The following is a 24,424-nucleotide window of genomic DNA, read 5'->3' on the forward strand; positions in this document are numbered from 1 at the left end:
GTGAGGGGCGTGCCCCTATGCTGGTTTCCCTGGTAACCAATGAGCCCACCCCACATCAAATCCCCCTATAACTGGCAATCTCCCCTTCCCCCAGGAGCAAAGACCACGGCCAGGACCTGCCAGATGTCTGCCACACACAGTGGAGAGTCGCTGCAGAACCTTGCTTCAGACTTGTCAGCTCCCCTTTCCGGTGAACCATCCATGTTCCTGTTGCTGACTCCAGGCTCTCTCTTTGGTCCTGAAGCTGGCCAAGTGCAGGCCTTGTAGATGTCGGGGATGCAACCCAACACAATGGAAGCACCAGGACACTGGGGGAGCACCCCTACCCCCAGTTTGAGCCCTGCTTTTCTCCCCAACCCCAAACTCTTGGAGGCTCTGGCTGGTACATCCAAGGCTCTGACCACCCAGGGCCTCGGGAGCCACCCTTGGCCATTCTCATGGCTCGGGGTGTGAACAGAGTGTGTGCTGTCTTGGGGGAGGAGCGGGGTGGCAGGGAGGACCTTTATCCTGTGCAGGCCTGGAAATGCACATAATCCATTTGGATGGGACACTCCAGGGTCTTTGAGGGCCAGACTTAATAAAGGAGGTGTGGGCTTGGGGAGGGAGTGGGACTCCCAGGCCTAAGGGAGTCGTGTGCATCATGTGGGAAGAAGTGCTGAGCGGTAAGGGCCCTCGCAGTCCCCGAGGGCCCGGTGGGTGGCGGAAAGGGGAATACCTTTGGCCAGGGTAATGTTGCGCAGCGCGATGGAGTGCTCCCAGTCCTTGAGGCGTAGGTCCTCGGTGACACCGTTGAGCACGGCCAGCTCCTGCTTGAGCTGCAGCTCCAAGCCCCGGTGCGCCAGGCGCAAGCGGCGCGCGTCCTCGCTGGCGTTGCTCACCAGCACGCGCAGGTCTCGCAGCCGCGTGCCGTGCAGGGCCACGTCGTAGGATAGGCTGAGGTTGAGGCCGCGCAGCGCGCCGCCCACGTCCGCCAGCTCGTCGCTCAGGGCGCCCACCCGGCGCGCCAGCCCGTCCAGCAGGCCGGCGTGGCGCCGCAGCAGCAGCTGGCTGCGGTTGCTGTCCACCTGCAGCTGGTAGAGCTCCAGCTGCGCCGCGTCGCTCTGCTGGGCCGCGCGCTCCCGCAGCAAGACCACCGCCTGCTCGCTCTGCGCCGCCTGGGCCTGCAGCCCCCACAGCGCCCCCTCCAGGCGCTGCACCGCGCCCGCCAGGGCCAGCAGCGAGTCCGACTGGTTCTGCAGCGCGTCGTGCGCCTTCCACACCTGCTCGCTCAGCTCCCCTTGCAGCGGGGCCTGCAGCAGCCGCAGCTGCAAGTCCCGGAAGCTCTCGTTCAGCCGGTTCACGTTCCGAGTCAGCGCCTTCAGGTCGTCCGGGGAGCTCCGGGGCCTGGACACTGCGGAGATGGAGGAGAAGGAGGAGGTGGAGAGATGAGACGGCTGCGGAGATCCTCCGCCAACCCCCGCCCCGGCAGGAGACGCTCAACTAGAGGAAGGAAAAGCAGAAGTGGCTAAGGCTGAGCGCCTTAACACATCCCCTAAACGGTGTTCAGCCAGTGTGGTCCCCAAACACGTCTGCCCGTGAGAATCACCTGGCCAGGGATCCCACCTGTAGAAATTGTGATTGGATGGGTCTGGGAGGTGACCCGGGCTTTGGAATTTTAAAAAGAGCCCAGGGTAGTTATAAGATGCGGTTGAGTTTGGGAACCCCTGGACTCATCTATGGGCTTCCCAGGTGGCGAAAGGTAAAGAACCCGCCTGCCAATTCAGGAGACATAAAAGATGCAGGTTCCATCCCTGAGTTGGGAAGATCCCCAGGAGAAGGGCCTGGCGACCCACTACAGTATTCTAGCCTGGAGAATTCCATGGACAGAGGAACCTGGCGGGCTACAGTCCATGGGATCACAAAGAGTCCAACAGGACTGAATCGACTTAGCCTGTATGCACGCACGCACGCATGCACGCACAGACTTATCTATGGATGAGGTTGATCCGTAGGAACCGGTCTCTCTCTCTCTCTCTCTCTTTTTTTTTTTTTTTTTTATTTTGGAAAGGATCAGGCATCAGCAGTTCCACGAGCATTACCCTCCAATATTGTGTGTCATCCTCTCCACTTTAGAAGGGAGGTACCCTTATCCCCTGGAGAAGGAAATGGCAATTCGTTCCAGTATTCTTGCCTGGGAAATCTCATGGACAGAGGAGACTGGCAGGCTACACAGTCCATGGGGTTGCAAAGAGTCGGACACGACTGAGCAACTAAAGAGCAGCAAAGGACCCTTATTTACCCCTCTTTACGGCTAAAGCTGTTACTTTTGCCTCAGACAGCACAGCAAGTAAGACATGGAGACAGGATTCCAACCCAGAGGGCTTGCTTGCTCTGGAACCCAGATGCTGCCCTCCAAGTCTGCTCTGGAACTGCCTAAAGGGACCATGCCAGCAGCAGACTCAGCCAGGCTCCGGGCAGCGCTGGTAATTCCCACTCCCCAATTCGGGATCCCATTCCCTTTAGGCTAGGGGAGATGCTTTTTACATCCATACCTTCCCTTCTCTGGGGCTTCCCAGATGGCGCTAGTGGTAAAGAACCCGTATGCCAGTGCAGGAGACATAAGAGACTCAGGTTTGATCCCTGGGTGGAGAATATCCCCTGGAGGAGGGCATGGCAACCCACTCAGTATTCTTGCCTGGGCCCATGAACAGAGGAGCCGGGCAGGCTACAGTCCATGAGGTTGCAGAGAGTCAGACACAACTGAGTGAATTAGCACATGTGCATTTCCCTCCTCAGACAACCACCTCAATGGTCTTCCACCCTTTTCTCTTGAAAAAGAGGTTTCCTTTTCTTGATTATAAGCAGCTAGTTCACAATATGAAGGGGAGGGGCGTGCCTCTGAGTCATTATCATCTAGCATCGGGTGTCTCCTGCATGCTCATGGAGCACTTAGGGACACAGCAAACCCTGGTACATCCTGGGATGTCTAGGAATGCTGGTCTGTTTGCTGTGCACTGTCCACATCTTTGTCTCCCTCTCTGATCTACACACCAGAAAGATGGAAACTAGTAGTGGGGGTGGGGCAGAGTAGGAGGTGGAGGCGAAGGAGGCACAGAGGGAATTCTGCCTTGGAAATCTTGGGATGGAGAGGGCTGGGGAATCTGGTACACAGCTTGTTCAAGTGATGAGGGGATCCATATACACTAGCTCTTTCCTGAACCTCAAGCTGGGACTGAGGAAGGTGGTTTTGTGGGTGCTGTAGCTGATGCTTCTGCCAGTGCACAGCATTTATGGTGGCTGCCCTGGAGGATGTAAGTCATCTCAGATTACATTCAGAGGCTCACAGCATTAGAGGAGCATTTGAGCCCCACTTCAAATTCTCCCTTGAGACTTCCCTGGCAATCCAGTGCTACCACTGCAGGGGGCAGGGTTCGACCCCTGGTCTGGGAACTAAGATCCTGCATCCCACATGGCACACCCAGAAACAAAAAAATGACAATAGTCAACAAAATTAAAGTGTTCACTCAGCACTTTAATCTCCAAGAAAAGCATATGCCCAACCTCTGCTCAAAGCCATTCTCTCCACTTTCAGTTAGTTCTAAGTGCTGGAATGTTCTGTATTCTGTTCAGACTTGAAATTTGCCTCCCTGTACTCTCTAACCACTGATTTTGCCCTCTGAGGTCACAGAAAGCAAGTGAATTTTACTTTTCCCACAAGACAGCTCTTCAGAATCTCAAAGACAGTGATCACATCCTGGCTATGTAACAATGCTTCTGGTTAAAGTCAGCAGTTCCTTCATCAGCTGTCTCCTGACTAGCTTCTGAGCGTCCATACCGCCTGGCTAACCTCTTCTGCACATAACAGGGTGTCAACATCCCCTTACAGGGTGGGGCTTGATCTAAATTTGTTTCTTTCCACGGTGTATAAAGACTGGGCGAAGTTTGGAAGAGGGGTCTTCAACTTCATTCTGGGCAGAAGACTCTCTACTATGGCCCAAACTGAGTTTTTCAGACTTGCATCATTGATTTTGAGTCTAGGCAGTCTTTGGTAAAAAGTTTCCCCATTTTACAGATAAAGAGACTGAAACCATGAGCATATTTATGATCTGCCTAACGGCATGCTTCCTGACTCCTGGTCCAGCGGTTCCCTTCATGCCCCACTACTCTGAAAAGTTAGTCAAAGAGTCGTCAAGGGATTTCCCTGGAAAGGTCCAGTGGTTAAGAATCCACTTTTCAATTCAAGTGACATGAGTTCGACCCCTGGTCAGGGAACTGAGATCTCACATGCTGAAGAGCAACTAAGCCCGAGCCACAACTAGAAAGCCCGTGCGCCACAATGAAATATTCCGCCTGCTGCAAATAACGCCTTACGCAGCCAAATAAAGAAATCTTTTTTAAAAAGAGTTGTCAATAGAAGTAAAGGTTCTGGGGAAATGAATCCATGATGCAATCACAACCCAAGCAACCACAGGAACTGTCTGCCTAAGAAGTCATCGCAGGCCAGGGCCTGATTGTGTTTGTCTGATATTCGACCAGACTGATTGACAAGTATTTGAGACAGGGTGGTTGGAAACCAGAAAGCCTGATATTCTAGTGTCAGTCTGTGCTCTGGATGCTCTGAGATTCAGAAACACCGCAGCTCATCAGAAGGAGTAAACACTAGGTTTGTCGATTCTGGTTTTAACGTTGGGATTGCGAATGACTAAGAGGAACAGTGCAAGTACTTGATTTTAATGCTCATTAGCTCAGGCCTGTCAGAGGCAACCCCGTGAAGGAGGCAGTTTCCCTTAAAGCCACTCTCCGCCAGCTCCCACCAGCACCTCCCTCCCTCCCTCTGCAGGTGGTCCCTGTGCCCTGGGAGGCCACCCGCCTTGCCCATCAGCCCCCAGCTTTCAGATCTGAGACCCTGTCTCTCTCAGAAAACTGGACTGAAACTTGCCCATATGGTGAAGGTTGACAATCAGCTACCCCTTCCTAGAGAGTCCATCTGAGTCTTTGATCATTTTTCATTGCACAACCAATTTTAACATAAACTGAAAGGAAAGAAAGAAAAAATTCTTCCACCATCTCACAACCTCCAACAAAGAACACTGGTTTCCTTTCCATTTTCTTCTAGTTCCATCCAAATGCATACCCAGTCTTTACAATTCAATTCCTGTGCTTTTTAAATTTGTGAATGATTATTTCACACTTTCCCCATCTGTCCTTTATAATTATCCTTCTGATGGCTGCCTAAGAGCCCATCAGGGAGATGCCTGGTAGTTTACCCACTCTTAATCATCGAAAACAAGTGCAGAAAGGTCCCTCCTTCTCTTGAATTTTTTCCTGCCAATAAATTCCTAGAAGCTGGATTAGTAGAGCCACAGTTATAGACATTTTTATAACTCTTAAAAATTCCAACCAAATCACAAAAAGAAAAGAAAAAAATTCTAGCCAAATCACTTCCTGTATGTTATACCTATTTGTAATTACATTATAGGCTTTCCAGGTGGTGCTAGTGGTAAAGAACCCAGCTGCCAATACCGGAGACATAAGAGACTCAGGTTCGATCCCTGGGTTGGGAAGATCACCTGGAGGAGGAAATGGCAACCCACTCCAGTGTTCTTGCCTGGAAAATCTTACGGACAGAGGAGCCTGGTAGGCTACAGTCCATGGGGTCACAAAGAGTCGGACATGACTGAAGCGACTTAGCACACACATGTACATTATAGATTTTTAAATGTGCCAGTTTCAATAAAACCTCAATGCACTATTACAATTTTCATATGGTTAATGTCACAGATCGGAGAAGGCAATGGCACCCCACTCCAGTACTCTTGCCTGGAAAATCCCATGAAGTGACTTCTAAGTCGCTTCAGTCGTGTCCGACTCTGTGTGACCCCATAGACGGCAGCCCACCAGGCTCCCCCGTCCCTGGGATTCTCCAGGCAAGAACACTGGAGTGGGTTGCCATTGCCGTCTCCAGTGCATGAAAGTGAAAAGTGAAAGTGAAGTCGCTCAGTCGTGTCCAACTCTTCCAGACCCCATGGACTGCAGCCCACCAGGCTCCTCCGCCCATAGGATTTCCCAGGCAAGAGTACTGGAGTCGGTTGCCATTGCCTTCTCCAGATACAAAATGGTAGCCTGTTATTTTATGTTAGTATATTTGCATTTTAGAAGTGACTTTCTCAAGGCAATGCATTACCTACCTATCTTTACAATTTGATTTCTGGGTTTTTTAATTTAATGAATTAGCTCAAATGAATGATATGGGTATTTTAGGTACTCAGTCTAATCAGAACGAAATTATTTGAAAGAGTAAATACTCTTTGGGCATCCAGTCGTGCTGTAGAAGCCCAGAGCAGCCTCCCTCTTTTGGGATCACTTACCCACCCCAGAAATGAATTCTCTCCTTCCAGCAGTCACAGTGTGTTCTCAGCTCACACTACCCCACCCCCTCTTACCCCCACTTAATCCCTTCCAGATGTTTGCTGTCCTCAACAGGGAACAATTCTTCCTTGAGTGTGACTCTCTTAATTCATGTTTATGCAAACAGTTCATTTATCTCTCTGCCTGCTGTATTTACTTTTAATTGCTCTAACTATTCTTTAGCTTTCATACTTTCACAAAGGGGAAGATAAATTGTAGAGTAACAATAATTACTGGCATTTCCCAAGTCCTCACTCTGTGCCAGACATGTTCTAAGTACTTCCCATATTAATGCATTTAATTCCATAATAAGCCTATAAGTGTTGTTATGATCTTCCTATTCCAAATGAGGAAACTGAGGCACACAGAGGTCGAGTAACTCACAAGGTCACATAGTTGGTAGACAGAGGAGACTGACTTTAGATTCAGGTCATTGGGGTTCAGAGCTCCCATTGTGACACCATCAATCCTGAATATTCATTGGAAGGACTGATGCTGAAGCTGAAATTCCAATACTTTGGCCACCTGATTCAAAGAACTGATTCATTGGAAAAGACCCTGATGCTGGAAAAGACTGAGGGAAAGAGGAGAAGGGGACAACAGAGGATGAGATGGTTGGATGGCATCACCGACTCAATGCACGTGTAAACTCCGGGAGTTGGTGATGGACAGGGAGGCCTGGCGTGTTGCAGTCCGTGGGGTCGCAAAGAGTGAGACACGACTGAGCGACTGAACTGAACTGAAAGGGTGGAAAGCACAGAATAAACTTTTCATTTATTTTATTACTTATTTATTTATTTATTTTTGGCCACATCACGTGGCATGCAGGATCTTATTTTTTCCCAGCTACGGATCTAAACTACACCTCCTGCAGTGCAAACATGGAGTCTTCACCACCAGGGAAGTCCCTAGAATACACTTTTTAACAGAGACGCACAAATAGGGAATAAGCTTTAAAGGTAGTGAGTTCCCCATCATAAACCCAGGTGGGAGTTAGGCTGCTTGGCAGGAATCATGGATTCTAATTCAGATTCTGATTCAGTACTAATTGCTGAATCCTAATGAATGTGTTCATGTACACTTTGTAATAATGTTTGATTGATGGATGAATATCTGTCAGGCCACACCCTGGGCTAGGTGAGTCACACAAACACATTTCCTGCAGTCTTCCCACCCAGACCCCAGCCCTGAGCTGGCTCCCTGTTTCATAATCATCTTTTATGCACATTAAAAAATGATCATATGCTGGTGAAGTCAAGATGCTCCAGACTGACCAGAGAGGCTGTGTTCCCCAAACACATCAGACACACCCACCGTGCCAGCAGAGCAGGGGAGGTGCCTGTGAGCTGGAGGAAGAAAAGCAAAGTGTTCTGTTTGAGGTTTGGCGACCTAAGCCTTGAGCACTTGTGTTAATAACCCTTTATCTTTGTACAAAGTTTCACACTCATTATCTCCCTTAATTTAAAATATAATTCATCTTGGGAGGTAGGCAGTGCTGCAAGTATTCCTAATATCCTCAAAGGGTAAAAAAGAGGCTCAGAGAAGGCCAGAGATGCCAGAGCATAAATAAGGATGGATTGGGGTCATCGTCCCATTATCCAGTCTTTTGTCCTCCATACCTGCTGCAGGGATGGTCAGCCCCATTCTGAACTCCAAAGTCTACTTGGGGGAGCAGGCTGGGAGATGACATTTCTTAAGCACCTACCACACGCTGAAGCTGAAGCTCTAATACTTTGGCCACCTGATGCAAAGAGCCGACTCCTTGGAAAAGACCCTGATGCTGGGAAAGACGGAGGGCAAGAGGAGAAGGGGACAACAGAGGAAGAGATTGTTGGATGGCATCACCGACTCAACGGACATGAGTTTGAGCAAATTCCAGAAGATGGTGAAGGACAGTGCTGTAGACTGTGGGGTCACAAAGAGTTGGATACAACTTAGCGATTGAACAAAAATATGCCAAACACAGCTTTAGTCTCTTGTTAGGAGTGACTTCGTTTCATCTTCCCAGCACACTTGTGAAGTAGGAATTCTGCCTGTGTTCAGATGAAGGAGCTTGAGAAGGTAGGAAAGAGTGAAAGGAAGCTCAAGATGCTTGGTTTATGAAGGCCCTGCTGGCCCCACCCTTACACAAAACAAACAACAGAAAGTATCTCTCCCCCTTTTTTCCAGGCCACCTGAGCAGAAGTCCTGCATCAGCCTTAGAAGTGAGAGGGACTTGTTAGTGGTTTGGGTGTCAGGGGGTGCGGGGCATGGAGAACTGGCATCCTAGTCTGATGGAGAAGGCCGGTGGAGGAAGGGAGCAGATTCTAGAATGCAGTCAGGGGCCATAGAACTGTGTGGTCCTTCCAAGCCTACAGGCAGATGGTATCACCATATCACAGATCAAAAATTGAAACTCAAGCGACGCAGTGACCATCTGTGAGTAGGAGCTGGACCTGCCTGGCTGTTCCACTGTCCCATGCAGCCATCCTGGCCTTGTCCTCATTTAGGCTCATGATGCTGATGGGAGGAAGGTGGGTGTCAGAATTCACAGAGCGTCACATTAAAGGGCGTCCCGGGTGTCTCAATGGTAAAAGAATCCGCCTGCCAATGCAGGAGACAAAGGAGATGAAGGTTCGATCCCTGGGTCGGGAAAATCCCCAGGAGAAGGAAATGGTAACCCACTCCAGTATTCTTGCCTAGAGAATCCCATGGACAGAGGAGCCTGGTGGGTCCCTGGGGTCGCAAAGAGTCGGACACAACTGAGCACGCATGCAGACACATTGAGGGAAGAGTTGGGAAAGGATGGGGCTGAAATGAAACTGCAAGTCAGACACCTCAATTTAAGCACCAAGAAAGAGACAAGAAAGGAGGCTTTCTTTCAGGAGGTCCGTAACACCCGGCTGGATTTCCTGAGATCTAGATACATGTGACTTTAATAGAAAATTCATTTAAAACTGGACCATAATGCTCATTCCAAATTGCATAAAAGGTTATCGGTAGATCTTTAGCACTTAAAGTGATGCACATTTTCACTAGGGCTCCCCAGTTTCCAAGAGGTAGGAGAAAACCAGGGCCAGCCTTGTGGTGTGTGACAAGGCCCCACATGCAAAAGGGCCCCATGCTTGGGGCTTACTGCCCTGCTCTCACTCTCTGGAAATTTTGGATTATTTTATTTTTGAATGTGTGTTTTGCAAATGAAGGGCAGAGGCAGGGGAAATGAAGCAGACGGGGCAGGTGAGGTATTAGAGGACATGTATAAGGACCCAAAGAGGAAAGCAGCAGATTGGTAAGTTTGAAAGTGTTAGTGTTAGTTGCTCAGTCATGCCTGACTCTTTGTGACCCCATGGACTGCAGCCCGCCAGGCTCCTCTGTCCACGGGATTCTCCAGGGAAGAATATGGGACTGGGTAGCCCAGAGGCCCCTTCTCCAGGGGACCTTCCCAACCCAAGGATCGAACTTAAGTCTCCTGCATTGCAGGCAGATTCTTTACCATCTGAGCCACCCTGGTACATTTGGGGTGAGCTTATTAACTTTTTTTTTTAAGTACTGGATTGGCCGAAAATCTGATTCAGATTTTTCAGTAAGCTGTTTTGGAAAAACCTGAAAAACTTTCTGGCCTACCCAATATCACATGTCCCCGCTCCGAGCTCACTCAGCAGGATGTCCTGGATCATCATCTACAGGCTGGAGACTGGCTTATTTGTCTGCAGCCCACCATCCCCTGCACTCACACAGAAGAGAGCCAGGAGTTTGCAGCCACAGCGCAGAGTAGCAGGAGGCCCTTTGAGAAGGAAACCACCAGAAGCTCCGTCTTTGCCCAGGTGGCCTGAGCTTTCTGATGCTCTGTTCACCAGAAGACTCATCAACCAGTGGCTCCCAGGGCCACATGCTTTACCCACATGGGTGTGCTGTCCTGAATGCCTGTGTGCAGAGGCCTTTGTCAGTTCTGGGACTAGAGGGCTCCCTAAGTAAGTAAGCCCAGTGGCCAGTTTTAGGTCCTTCAGGCAGGATCCAAGAAACAAGCATGAAGGATGCAGATGGCATCTCTGAAACAGTGCAACCCAGATGCCCAGCCTTTATGCATAGACCTGTCTCTGGCCCATGGAGGAGCACAGACTCTGAACTGGGGGATGTGTGGAGAGGAGGCTGACTGCCGGCCAGCAGACAGCCATGGATATCCACATTAGGATGGCCTGGCACAACCTCAGAGGAAGAAAAACTCCACCGATATGTTGGTTACTTTCCCCAGAGGTGTGCTGGGTGCTCTGTGCTCCTGGCACAGGCATTCCCTTTAGTGGTCCAAGCCAATGGAGTCTCTCATAATTCAGTCTTGATGACCGTGGAAATGGGATCCAAGACAAATTATGATGAAAAAGGCTCTTCTTGAGGAGGCTGTTCCCAGGACCCTCACTTCAGAGGCCAGAGTATCTGAAATCATTACGAGCAATGTCAGGAAATGCAGCATTTTGATGGGGTGCACGCGTGTGTCCTCAGTCACTCAGTCGTGTCCGACTCTATGCGACTGCATGGACTGTACTCTGCCAGGCTCCTCTGTCCATGGAATTCTCCAGGCAAGAATACTGGAGTGGGTAGTCATTCCTTTCTTCAGGGGGATCTTCCCCACCCAGAGATCGAACCCACATCTCCTGCGTCTCTTGCACTGGCATGCGGGTTCTTTACCACTAGCGCCACACGGGAAGCCCCATCCTGAGAGAAGCAGATCTAAAAACCATTCTATATATGGGTATGCTTTTTGTTATTATTGTTTCCTTTCTTCCTTTTATGGGTCTTTTAAAAAGCTTTTTATTTTATATTGGAATATAGCCAATTAACAATGTTGTGACAGTTTTAGGTGTCCAGCAAAGGGACTCAGCCATACATATACACGTATCCATTCTCCCCCAGATTTCCCTCCCATCCAGGCTGCTACATTACTTTGAGCAGGGCTCTCTGTGCTATACAGTAGGTCTTTGTTGGTTCTATTTTAAATATAGCAGTGTGTACCCGTCCATTCCAAACTCCCTAACACTCCCTTTATCTGTCCTTATATTTGCCTTCTTTTTAAAATGTATTTTTTAAAAAACAAATAAGTGGTATATTACTTTGCTGGGGCTACCATAACAAAATAGCACAGACTGCGTGGCTTAAACCACAGAAATTAAAAACTAGTTGTCTCATAGTTCTGGAGGCTGTAAGTCCAAGATCAAGGTGTCAGCAGGTCTGATTTCTGCTGGAGGCCTTTCTCCTTGGCTTGTAGCTTCATTCCTCCTGTGTCTTTCGTGGCCTTCCCTCTGTGCATGTCTGTGTCCTAATCTCCTTTCCTTATAAAGACACTAATCATATTGATTTAGGGCCCAACCTGGTGACCTCATCTGACTCTAATCACCTCTTTAAAAGGCCTGTCTCCAAATACAGTCATATCTGGGGTACTGGGGGTTAGGACTTCAACACTTGAATGTTGAGGGGATGCAATTTAACCCATATAAGTGAGGCCCTTTACTGGAGATTAACTGGAAAGAAGCTAGGGTAGACAGTAAAAGCGGGTGTTGATTTCCAAGCCTCTTTATTGCAGTTATTTCTAGAAAGTGGCCCTCAAAGACTTATTAGTGGAACATAGCTATAAAGAAATAAAAACCTGGGCTTCCCAAGTGGTCCAGTGGATAAGAATCCACCTGCCCATGCAGAGGACATGGGTTCAAACCCTTGTCCAGGAAGACCCCATATACTGAAGAGTAACTAAGCCCATGGGCCACAACTTCCAAGTCTGAGCTCTAGAACCCGGAAGCTGCAACTGCTGAGCTCTCGTGCCTAGAGCCCGTGGTCTGCAACGATAGAAGCCACCGCAATAAGAAAGCCATGGATTGCAAGTAGAGAGTAGCCCCTGCTCGCTGCAACTAAAGAAAGCCCGCACTGCAACGAAGACCCAGCACAGCCAAAAATAAATTAATATTTTCAATCTTTTAATTTGGGTGTTGACATGTATTTTAACTTTTGAGATCCTTTGAGATCACCATTCAAATATCTAGCTTCTCAGATGAGATGTGTCCTGCATTGTATGTGCGTGTATATGCCTTGTTTTATCACACCTTGCTTTACTGCACTTTGCAGATACTGTGCTTGGTACAAACTCAAGGTTTGTGGTAACCCTTCATCAAGCAAGTGTCATTTTCCCAACATTTGCTCATTTTGTGTCTCTGCATCACTTTTTGGTGATTCTTGCCATATTTCAATTCTCCTCCCTCCTTCCCCTGCCCTGCCAGCAAAAAGATTATGACTCTCTGAAGGCTTAGATGATGGTTAGCATTTTTTTATTTTATTTTATTATTTTGCCCACACCATGCATATTGTGAGATCTAAGTTTCCTGACCAGGGATTGAACTCATTCCCCTTGCAGTGGAAGTGCACAGAATCCTAACCACAGGACCACCAAGGAAGTCCTAGCATTTTTTAGCAATGAAGTATTTTTAAATTAAGGTACGTACATTGTTTTTTTTAGACACAATGCCATTGCATACTTAATACACTACAGGATAGTGTAAACATAACTTTTATACACACGGGAAAACAAACAATTCCTGTGATGCACTTTATTGAAATATTCACTTTATTGTGGTGGTCTGGACCCAGACCCACATGATCTCTGAGGTATGCCTGTATATATAATTATTTTCTGTATATTATGATATTCTGACATCTTAAGAAACTTTTCTGGCAGGGGAGAGACTGCTCCTCCTGAAGCTGGCCAATTCTCAGAGATGCAAAGGGCCCTGCTGGGAGCATCCCTTTTCTATCCAATCTGGAGCCACACTTCTTTTCTCTGCCCCCAAAAAACATTTCTCTGCCTCAATCTTCCCAAGGCTGGTCCCAAGGCAACTAGAGAACACGTCTATAGCCCACAGTCCACCAAAATTATTCAAACTAGCTAGAACTGCCTTGTCTTTCTCACAGAAACCCCAATAAAGGCTTGGGCCTGACTGTTCCCCTCACTCCTGTTTTCTGCCTTCTGACCCCCCTTCCCCATAAGGTTCTGTGTGGCCTGCATGCCTCCTGTCTCTGGTATCTGTGAGTACAAGAAACTCGGCCTGAACCTGTCTCCTCTCAGGGCCACATCCACCTGGCCATTTCAGAAAAGAATACATGACATGTTTATATGCCCAGTTCTGCAGATGAAGCTTAGAGAGATTGAGTGGCTTGTTCAAAAAAACACTACTAGTGAATGGCAAATCCAGATTTAACCCATTCATCCATCCATCCACCCACCCACCCATCCACCCACCCACCCATCCATCAACCCACCCACCCATCCATCAACCCACCCACCCATCCACCCATCCATCCATCCAACCACCCATCCACCTATCCATCCATCCGTCAGCCTACCTACCCATCCATCCATCCATCCATCCACCCACCCATCCATGTGAATTATCACTGATAATAATGCAAAAGACTATATGACTTTCTTCTGTATCCCATGCATGGATCATCCCCAGGCTCCAGTGGGGCCCTCCTGATGCTCCCCTCCATCTCTCCAGCCTGCCTCCCCAGCAACAGTCACATGAGGCTATCGTCTAAAATCAGTGAAGGCAGCGAGGATGTTTCTGTGTTTCTATCTTTCTGGACAATCTGTTCCATCAGTGCTTGTTTTCAAACAGCTCAGGATCAGTCCCCTAGGGTTTCCACACGGCTTTTGGTTGGAGTGATGTGAACTCTTCCCATTGGCAGGTTTCCTCAGATCCATCTTTCTTTGCTTCTTGAGCCTGTCAGAGTATTTTAAGGAGGTTGGAAGTTATTCTCACAAAGAAGCACGTGAGGAATCTGGGCCAGACTTGCCAGGAATCTCAGCACTTATTGGGTTTCCTTTTTCAGAGCATGACATTTGCAGCCAACGTGTCAGATATCTCGTATCTTTGTTCTTTAGAATTCGGACCCCTGGTACAGTTAGATCATGGATGCTTTGAGCTAAAAGTGACCTTGAGAATCACGTACTTCTCAATTTCAGAAGAGGAAACGAAGGCTGATAAAGGTGATATGAAAATATCCCAGGTCATCTAATAGTTGGTGGCAGAATCAGGGCTAGGGCTCACATATCATAAGACCCAGTTCCTATCTCATTCTATTGATACGGTACCACACCACTGTCCAGGAAACCAGAATAAGTTATCAACCCACCCATCCATCCATCCACCTGTCAACTATAAACTGGTGGTTGCCAAGGGCATTTGCCATCTGCCCCTGCAGAGATTGAACCCTTTGCTGCTGCAGCTGCCAACCTTCAACATGCCCTGAAGGGAATTCAGGGTGGAGAGTGAAGCACTCTGTGCTCTAGGGAAGCTGGTGGCACAGGTCTTCAGATAGATATTTTTAGGAATTGGTTTCATGATCCCAATCCTTGCATCACCTCATATCTAGAAAAGCACTAAATCCCTCATGGTGATATCAGCTCCTCGTGACTCGCAGAAAACCTTTTCGAAAGTAAGGACTTGATTATTTTAAACTCTCCCTTCATCAAAATCTTATATACTGACCTTCCCCCACTGCTTCTTTGGAGCAGTCCCTCAGAGCTATCTGAGGTGCTGTTCCCCAGGCTGCAGTCCTCATTTTGCCCCCAAATAAAACAACTCATAGCTCTCACATGTTGTGCATCTTTTTTTGGTCAAACACCCATTCACCCACCCACCCATCCATCCATGTGAATCACCACTGATAATAATGGAAAAGCATTTTACCCAAAGAGGCAGATTTTTTCCAATTAAAAACACTTACTCCACGAGTATGAATTATTTTGAAATATTAATTGGTCCCCAGAGTATCCTGCATGATTAGATTGGATATCTTTAGTATTGCAAAAATATTTAGTATTGTGAAAGAGTCATATGAAAATTGTGCCAGTGACAATCACCAATCAGGATGTGGGATTATGTGGGTTCAGAGTCTTTTCTACAAAAGCGAACAATTTTAATGATGACTTTTAACATATTATAATTTTAAAAAGAACACTGCATGCACCTCATGTATACAGTTCTTCAAAAACTGACATCTTAGCATGAAGTGCAGATTATATAAAGGAATTAGATTGAGGATTTCATAGACTCTGAAAATTGGATGGATCCTCACACATAGATTAGAAAGGAAGGAATATCAAACTTAAGAGTGCAAAGGCCTGGGTTTGAATCCTGTCCACAATTTCACTTGCTGTTCTTAGACAAGAGAAGTCATTGGAAGGAATATCAAACTTAAGAGTGCAAAGGCCTGGGTTTGAATCCTGTCCACGATTTCACTTTCTGTTCTTAGACAAGAGAAGTCATTGTTCTGAGTGTTTCCTCTAAAAATAGAATTAACAACATCTATCTCAGAAGGTGGTTGTGAGATTGAAGATAAGGGTAAACTCTAATTGAGCACTTACTACTGGCCAGGCACTCTGGTATGTGTTTTATGTAGATGTTTTCCTCATTTGAGGAAATCAAACATGTGGAAAGAAAACCCCAGATCTATGGAGAAGTCCTATTCAAATTCACACTATTGGTATTCAGGTAACCCTTTACTCTAGGTGCCTTCTCTTCCTGATTATCAAATTAGTTGACATTAACAGTCATAATGGTACTTTGAAGAGTTGTATAGAGCTTGACATTTACAAAACATTGTTATGTGCCTTACCTGATCTTATACTTTTCACCAGCATGGAAGCCTCATTTACATTAAATAAAGAACTGAGGGAAGTGAAAAGAAATGTTTTCTCCACCATCAGCCAGTAACATCCAGTCCCACACACATTTTATCCCTCATCTTCCTCCTGTTGGTGACTCACTGGCACTCTGAACCCACGGTTCTTTACCCACTGGGGCCCTGTGGGATGAAAAGGGTGATGACCCTTCCCTACTGCTTCCCTTGGGACCTGGTAATCACTGGATGCTTTCCAGAGAAATCGGACACTGACTCCCCTGTCTCCTACCACCAGCACCACCAAGCTTGTCAGCTTCCCATCAAGAGGGGACCTGCCACTGTCAATAGGCAGATTGATCCTGGTAACTCAACCTCCTCCGGCTATGCCTGATTCCCGGCTGCACCGGGAGTCAGAACTATTTTCAAATGCCTGGGGCCTCTAGGGAGTTCTCCTACTTTGTACTCATCAGCGACAAACCCCCGGCAGCTGCATCACCCTCCTTCCCTTGCTTTAACCTCTTGGACCTCAGAAAAGAAGAACTGTGCTGACTTGGCCCATCCTTGTGCTGTTGGAATATACCTGGCATCGATCTGCTTGTGTGGGTTGGTAGGCTGGAAGAAGTCCCCTTAGCTGCTATTCAAAACTGTCTTCATGTTCTTTGACACCCAAGCCTGCTTTATCCCTCATCCTTAGAAGGAACTCTGTACCCACTTTTCTGTACCCACTTTTTACCCTATCCACCAAGGATAGGAGAGCCATGAGCTCTGCGTCCTCTGCACCTCGCAGACCTGCACCCACACTGTTTTCTCCAAGATCAGAGTGAGAAGCTTCCCCTCCCCCACCCACCTCCGCCCTCTGGTGCCAAGCCCCTCAGCTCTGCTCGGGAAGGTGAGTGAGTGGTGGGAATGCACAGTGTCTGGGGTGTTAATGGGTTCTCTTCTCTCCTCAATAACAAAGATTCCCCACAAGGTCATCGTTTTAATATTTGAAGACAGATTCCCTTTCCTTTTGTTTTTAAGGTTTTTTTTTTTTTTTTTGATGTGGACAATTTTTAGTCTTGATTGAATTTGTTACAGTATAGCTTCTGTTGGTTTTTTTGGCCACATGCCATGTGGGATCTTAGTTCCCTGACCAGGGATGGAACCCATACCCCCTACATTGGAAGGTGAAGTCTTAACCACTGGACCACCAGGGAAGTCTCTCCTTTTATTATTTTTTTAAATTAATATAATAGTTTTACAGATTCCCTTTCCTTAAGGTTTCAAAGTCCCTCACCACCAAAACCATTCTCCTTTGAATGTGTCTCAGCTTATCTGCATCCTGCAGTAAATGTTTAACAACCAGTTCTCCGAGGGAAAAGCAAAAATCCCACTTTGTAGCGCTTGCCAACTTCTGAGGTGTATTAATAAATACTCTTGCTATGGCGAACATCGAGCTATTGACATCCCAATTCATAACTGAGGAAAGATGCACAGAACTGAAGCCAGCCTCAGCACTCCAGGGTCTGCGTCCACTCTAGTGTCACTGGGGTGGGCTGGGAAAACACCATTTTATGACCAGATTCATGATAACTGATTCAGGCAAGAATTATCAATGGATGATGAAATGATTAAGTGAGAGACTGTTGTATATCTACAGTATATCTAGACAGTACCAAAGAGTCTCCATGACTTTGAGTTAGAAAAGAAATAAAAGGTACCTTTACAGTAAATGAAGCCCTCAACCAAGTGATCGAAGTTAACATCATCAGTAAAGGAATAAAATGACATAATACTCCCCCAGTGGGATTCACTGAGCAAGGTTTATGAAATGGTCCTGCCATGAATGTTTAACTGATATCTAATCACAGAGAAAGAAACAAACTCAAACAGAGATATTATGCTAAGCAACAGACCAGTGTTCTTCAAAAATATCCTTGTCATGAAAAACAATCAACGGCTAGGAGTTATTTTAGAGAAAAGAAAGTCTAAAGGAACATGGTAACTGAATGAGTAGTCCTGGCTTTGAAACTGTGTACAAGCCCCTGCGTCCTCGTCTTCTGAAGTAAAATGCTGATTCGAGAGTTAATGATTGGGAAAAGGGAAGATGTTTAAACAAAGAATAGCTGTCGGGGCAAGGAACTAGTAATAATCTAGACTATAAATCTGCCACATAACAGAGTCACCAAACACCCAGCTCCCTGAAAGATATAAAGGTCTGACACACATTCCTGAGCTGTTTTTACGGGAAGCAGACCGCCCCCTCCAGATGAAAACTGCTGACCACAGGAGCATGGACCCTAGACTGGTTGAAACCAGAGGGTGGATGATACCTGAAACTTCACCTTGATGCCAACCAGTCCGAGAGCTGATCACGCTCTGCTCCTTGAGCACTATAAACCTCCTCCCTGCCCGCCCCTGGGTGGGTCACACTGTCTTGAGGGCATTAGCACACTATGGCCCCCTTTGCCTGGCAAAGCAAGAAAAGCTACTCTTCTCTACTTCACCCAAAACTTCCTGAGTTTCTATTCAGCACCTGGTGAAAAGATGCTGAGTTTCAGCAGAAGCATGGATCCTGTAGTAGGTTTAAAAAATTGCTATAAAGGATGTTGTTCAGTCGCTAAGTGGTGTCCGACTCTCTGAGACCCCATAGACTGCAGCATGCCAGGCTTCCCTGTTCTTCACCATCTCCCAGAGTTTGCTCAAACTCATGTCCATTAATTCAGTGATGCCATCCAACCATCTCATTCTCTGTTGCCCCCTTCTCCTCCTGCCCTCAATCTTTCCCAGCATCAGGGTCTTTTCCAATGAGTCGGCTCTTCACGTCAAGTGACCAAAGTGTTGGAGCTTCAGCTACTGGAACAATTGAAGAAAGTTAATTATGGACTATATATTTATGATTGTACTGTTCCTATACTAAATTTCTAAATGTAAAAACTCTAAGTGGTGATATAAGAAAACTTCCTTGTTCTTGGAAATTCATACAGAAGTATTTAGGGGTGAAGTTTACAACTTACTTTCAAATGGTTCTACAATTTAAAAAAAATAGTAATAACAATGAGAGAGGATGGGGGAGAGAATGAAAAGCAGCAAAATGTTAACAATTGATGGACCAAGATGAAGGGTACATGCTGCTGCTGCTGCTAAGTGCTTCAGTCGTGTCCGACTCTGTGCGACCCCACAGACAGCAGCCCACCAGGCTCCCCCGTCCCTGGGATTCTCCAGGCAAGAACACTGGAGTGGGTTGCCATTTCCTTCTCCAATGCATGAAAGTGAGAAGTGAAAGTTAAGTCGCTGAGTCTTGTCCGACTCTTAGCGACCCCATGGACTGTGGCCCACCAGGCTCCTCCATCCATGGGATTTTCCAGGCAAGAGTGCTGGAGTGGGGTACCATTGCCTTCTCCGATGAAGGGTACATAGACATTCATAATACAATGTAGGTTTAAAATGATTTTCAAAATAAAAAACTGAAAAGAGAAAAAAAAAAGGGCAAACACTGAGGAGCTGTCTAGATGGGACTGTCACCTCCCTTATTCTACACATTGCACCTCTATTAATATGGCCTTGATTGCAATAGCTTTTGATGAGCAGCTGTATCGCACAGTTATTCATTCTGCCAACCTCAAACCCTGAATCTTTAAAATTACTGTCAAGCACACCTTCCCTATGCTGGAGCACAGGACCCCACGCTTATGCATGTAAGATTATCAGGTCCAGGCTATCTCTCTGGGATTCAGACTCCTTTTGGATTCAGAGCCTGCATTTCTTTGAATGGAATACAGATCTCTGAACTGCAAAAAAATAAACATATTATCTGGGATTAAACTACATGCAACAAAATTTTTATTGAACACACAAAATGTGCAAAGCAGTGGACTGAGTACAAAGAAATCAGCAATGACTAAATAAGTGTGATTTCTGATTTTAGGCTTCTGGAAGTTAAGAACTAAGCCTTAAACTGCCTTAGTCCCCCATGAGCATGTAGTAGATACTTATTTAGCCACATAGGTAAGCTGGAAAAAGCCTTAAAGAGGCAGTTTCTTAAGAGATGATACAGTTAATAATCAAATGTATAAAAACACTTTATGAGATGATTCATTATCAAAGAAATGTAAAATAAAATGAAAACTCTCTAAAAATAGTGGGACAGTGCTACATCATGCTGGAGAGAATCGGGTGAAATCTTGTGTGTTTATACGCTGCTGATGACAGTGTCAAATACTTTTGGAAAACAATTTGGCAAAATGTATCAAGAGCCACAAAAATGTTCACATCCTTTGTCCAATAATCTCACACTTGGGAATTTACCCTGAGGAAGAGTCCAAAAGAAGAGAAATGGAATAGCACAAAGAAATTCATCATATTCTTATTTGTAGGAGTGAAAAACTGGGGAAAGTTGTGACTGATCCATTTAGGAAATAATTACCTAGTTGTATATCCACTAGGTGGACTTTGATGATGACCTAAAAATGACAGTTGTGAGGTCTATCATGCAACAACGTGGGGAATGCACCTGCTTTAAAATTAAGCATCTACACACACATATCTAAGGATCAAAACTGGGATGCTTAAAAATAATTGACTTTTTTGTGGTAGAATTATGAGTCATTTTTATCCTATTTTCTGATGGTATTGTTATGTTTGAGCAAAGTAAAATTTTTTAAAATAATCATCTGTTGATGAGCACACACACATGGGAGGATACTGAGGTACCAAATACGGACTCTGAACCAGACAACTTAAAGTGATCAGCCAGAGGAAACCCGGAAGAAATGACCCATAAAAGTGACTCAAACCACCACAAGGATACCACTCTCTCTCTCTGAGTCTGCCCATGTGTCTAACAACATGTATTGTACTATTTTTCCCTCCCATTAAATACTCCATGTGTTTCCCTAAAAAAAAAAAGAGATAAAATAAAATAATCATCTATTGAATAAAGGAGGGAAGGATTGTGCTATAGGCCAAATCTGTGCCCCCCAAATTCATGTGTTGAAGTCCTAACTCCCAGTACCTTAGAATGTTAACTGTATTTGGAGGTAAGGTTTGTAAAGGGGTAAGCTCAAACGAGGCCATGAGGGTGGAACCTGGATCCAATTTGACTTGTGTCCTCCTAAGAAGAAAGATACCAGGGGCATAAGACCTGGTCAAAAGGCAGCGGGTTTCCCTGGCGGTTCAGTGGGAAAAAAAATCTGCCTGACAATGCAGGAGATGCAGGTTTGATTCCTGGTCTGGGAAGATCACACATAGTGAGGAACAACTAAGCTCAGTAATTAAGCTCAACAGCTATTGAGCCTGTGCTCCAGAGCCTGGGAGCCCCAACTACTGAAGCCCACACACCTTAGAGCCTGTGCTCTGCACCAAGAGAAGCCACCACAATGAGAAGCGCTCCAACGGCAACTAAAGAATAAAGCGCCCCGCCCACACCCTGCTCACAGCAACTAGAGAAAAGTCCACGCAGAAGTGAAGGCAGTCAAGATTAATTCACTAATTTTAAAAATTTAATTAAAAATTTTCAAAAGGCAGCAAGAGGGGAGCGGTCTACAAGCCAAGGAGAGAGGACTCAAGAGAAACCAACCCTGCCATCACCTTAACCCTGGACTTCCAGTCTCCAGAGCCATGAGACGATAAATTTTTGTTGTTTAACCTACCCGATCCGCGGTATTTTGTTATGGCAGCCTGAACTGACTGTTGCAGACAACCCAACCAGGGAGGGTTCAGGCTGCTATGGCTAAGGATCTGGCAATCAGTACACCGGGTGTGGCAGACTGGCAGTTATCCACACTCCAAGTGTGCTCAGGACCACAGAGGATCTCACGAGGTCCTTTTAACCATCTTCAGCCGGCTAAGTGGAATGTCCACAGGCAATGGCTCTAAGACTTGCTGCAAATCAGAGGCACACAAGTCACTCTGAGATGATAGCCTGGAGATATTCCGATTTAGGGATGGGATGAACCCTGGCTTCCCTGGTGGCTCAGATAGTAAAGAATCCGCCTGCATCGCAGGAGACCTGCGTTCAAGATCCCTTGGAGGAGGGCATGGCAACCCATCCTGTATTCTTGCCTGGAGAATCCCATGGACAGAGGAGCCTGGTGGGCTACAGTTTGTGGGGTCACAAAGAGTCAGACATGACTGAGAGACTTACATACACTGAGCCCTGGCAGTCTGCATTTCTAATAACAACCCTGTCCCATTTCTATTTCAGTGACATCATTGTGCTGAGAGATGTGGGAGAATGAAAGTTTATTATCTCCATGGCTTTTGGTTTTCTTCTCAGATTTCCTTCAACCTCTGCTGTCTCTCCCAGCAAACAGAGGTCTCAGGTGGTCAGACTGTCTTGTGGAAATTTCAAGTACAAAAACCCAAAGGGTAAGCCATTTCTACTTTGGGGGATACCCCCAACAGAATTGAAAACAAATTTGAATGGTTATTTGCACACCCATACTCTTTACTTACAGCAGCCAAAAGTTGGAAGTAACTCAAGTATCCACCCCACTCCAGTACTCTTGCCTGGAAAATCCCACGGATGGAGGAGCCTGGTAAGCTGCAGTCCATGGCGTCACTAAGAGTCGGACACGACTGAGCGACTTCACTTTCACTTTTCACTTTCATGCATTGGAGAAGGAAATGGCAACCCACTCCAGTGTTCTTGCCTGGAGAATCCCAGGGACAGGAGAGCATGGTGGGCTGCCGTCTATGGGGTCGCACAGAGTTGGACACGACTGAAGCGACTTAGCAGCAGCAGCAACTATCCACTGATAGGTGAATGGATAAACAGAAAGCAAGGTATATACAGACACACACAAAGCAATATTTGTTGTTCAGTTGCTAAGTCGTGTCTGACTCTATGCAACCCTATGGACTGCAACACACCAGGCTTTCCTGCCCTCCCCTATCTCCTGGAGCTTGCTCAAACTCACATCCATTGAATCAGTGATGCCATCCAACCATCTCATCCTCTGTTGCTCCCTTCTACTGCCTTCAATCTTTCCCAGCATCAAAATATGTAGACACACACAAAGGAATATTACTCAGCCTTTTAAAAAGGAAGGCCGTCCTATCACATGCTATAAAATGGATGAAACTTGAGGCTATTAACTGTGCTAAGTGAAATCAGCCAGTCACAACAGGACAAATACTGTAGATCTCACATATATGAGGTCCCTAGAATAGAGAAATCTGTTGAGGCAGAAAGCAGAAGGGTGGGAGCCAGGGGCAGGGGCTAGGGGAAATGGATAGTTGATGTTTCAAGGCTACAGAGTTTCAGTTTGAGAAGAAATCTGGAGATGGATGGTAGAGATGGTTGTACAACAATGTGGATGTACTTAATGCCACTGAACCGTACACTTTAAAATGGTTGAGATGCTAAGTTTTACTTTAGGTCTATTTTACCACAATTTTTAAAAAATGCTTAAGGGGAATTAAAGAGAGGAGCTGGGGTGGGGTGGGGGCAGGAAGATGGAAGAAGCCTCAGATGGGTCTGGGGACCCGTCCCCTGGGGTGAGGGTGGGGCTGAGGGGCGTGTCCCGCTGGTCCACACACGCGCCCCAGGCAAACATTACTCAGGCTCTGGTCAGTCCCACCCAAGGCCAGATGATAAATGGGCCGACTGGGAGCCACTGATGCAGCCCCAGCTCAGCTTTTACAACTGAAGTTTCAGGGCCTGGCCTGGGGCCCGTGGGCTGGAACCTTCTCCCCTTCCCCCACCTTCTCTGCCGTTAAATGTAAAGGAGGAGGGGCCTGCAGCCAGCCCCACTCTGGGGGCGGTCAGGACCCCCGGGCAGCTTTTTTGCTCATTGGGAGACAGAGTGCAGCCTAGGCCCCACGTGTTCGGGGTTGGTGCGCCTTCAAACTGCCTTTTCCCCTGGGGTTTGGTGGGTAACCTTCCCAAGTCCCTCTCCAAGGAAGAAAAACAAACAGCTGAGAGCAGGCGGCTACAGCTGTGAGACATTTTCCAAGATTGAGAGGGGGGGAAAAAAAAACAACTATTCCAGTCCAAACGCCTAGTTAAATCAAAAGCAGTGGGCTGCAGAAAGGAACGAGAATGTCTCCATCACCCCCTGTGTTATCAAGAAAATTTTAAAATTCATCCTCGAGAGTTCATGCTTTTTACTGTCATTTATGATACGTTACAACCCGTTCTGTGGATCTGTTTGTATAATGTGTGCTAGAAAAGCAGATGTTATTAAAAAAAAAAAAAAAAAAACAACCCTGCATGGCCAGGCTATGGGAACAAGTTTCAAATGGATGGAACTGTGGATTGACTTGGAAATAGCCTTCTTCGTGGAAAACCATCCTCCTTGCCCTTCAAACCAGATGCCTCAGTTTCTCTATCTACTTCTTACCCAGAGGCTGTGAGCCGTGGAGATGCAATGTTGAATTCAGGGAGACCTGAGCTGTGGACAGAACTCTG

The 24,424-nt window shown here is 46.6% G+C and overlaps 1 protein-coding gene across 1 annotated transcript in view; it reads right to left on the minus strand.

Moving 5' to 3' along the window:
* Positions 1-24,424, minus strand: part of SCARA5 (scavenger receptor class A member 5) — a 134,102-nt gene that overhangs the window by 55,210 nt on the left and 54,468 nt on the right. The window contains exon 4 of the mRNA XM_070375996.1: positions 716-1,390. Within this exon, the coding sequence (XP_070232097.1) occupies positions 716-1,390 (675 nt within the window). The remainder of the gene's footprint in view (positions 1-715; positions 1,391-24,424) is intronic.

This window comes from Bos mutus, chromosome 8, assembly GCF_027580195.1.
Source record: "Bos mutus isolate GX-2022 chromosome 8, NWIPB_WYAK_1.1, whole genome shotgun sequence".
Taxonomy (NCBI): domain Eukaryota; kingdom Metazoa; phylum Chordata; class Mammalia; order Artiodactyla; family Bovidae; genus Bos; species Bos mutus.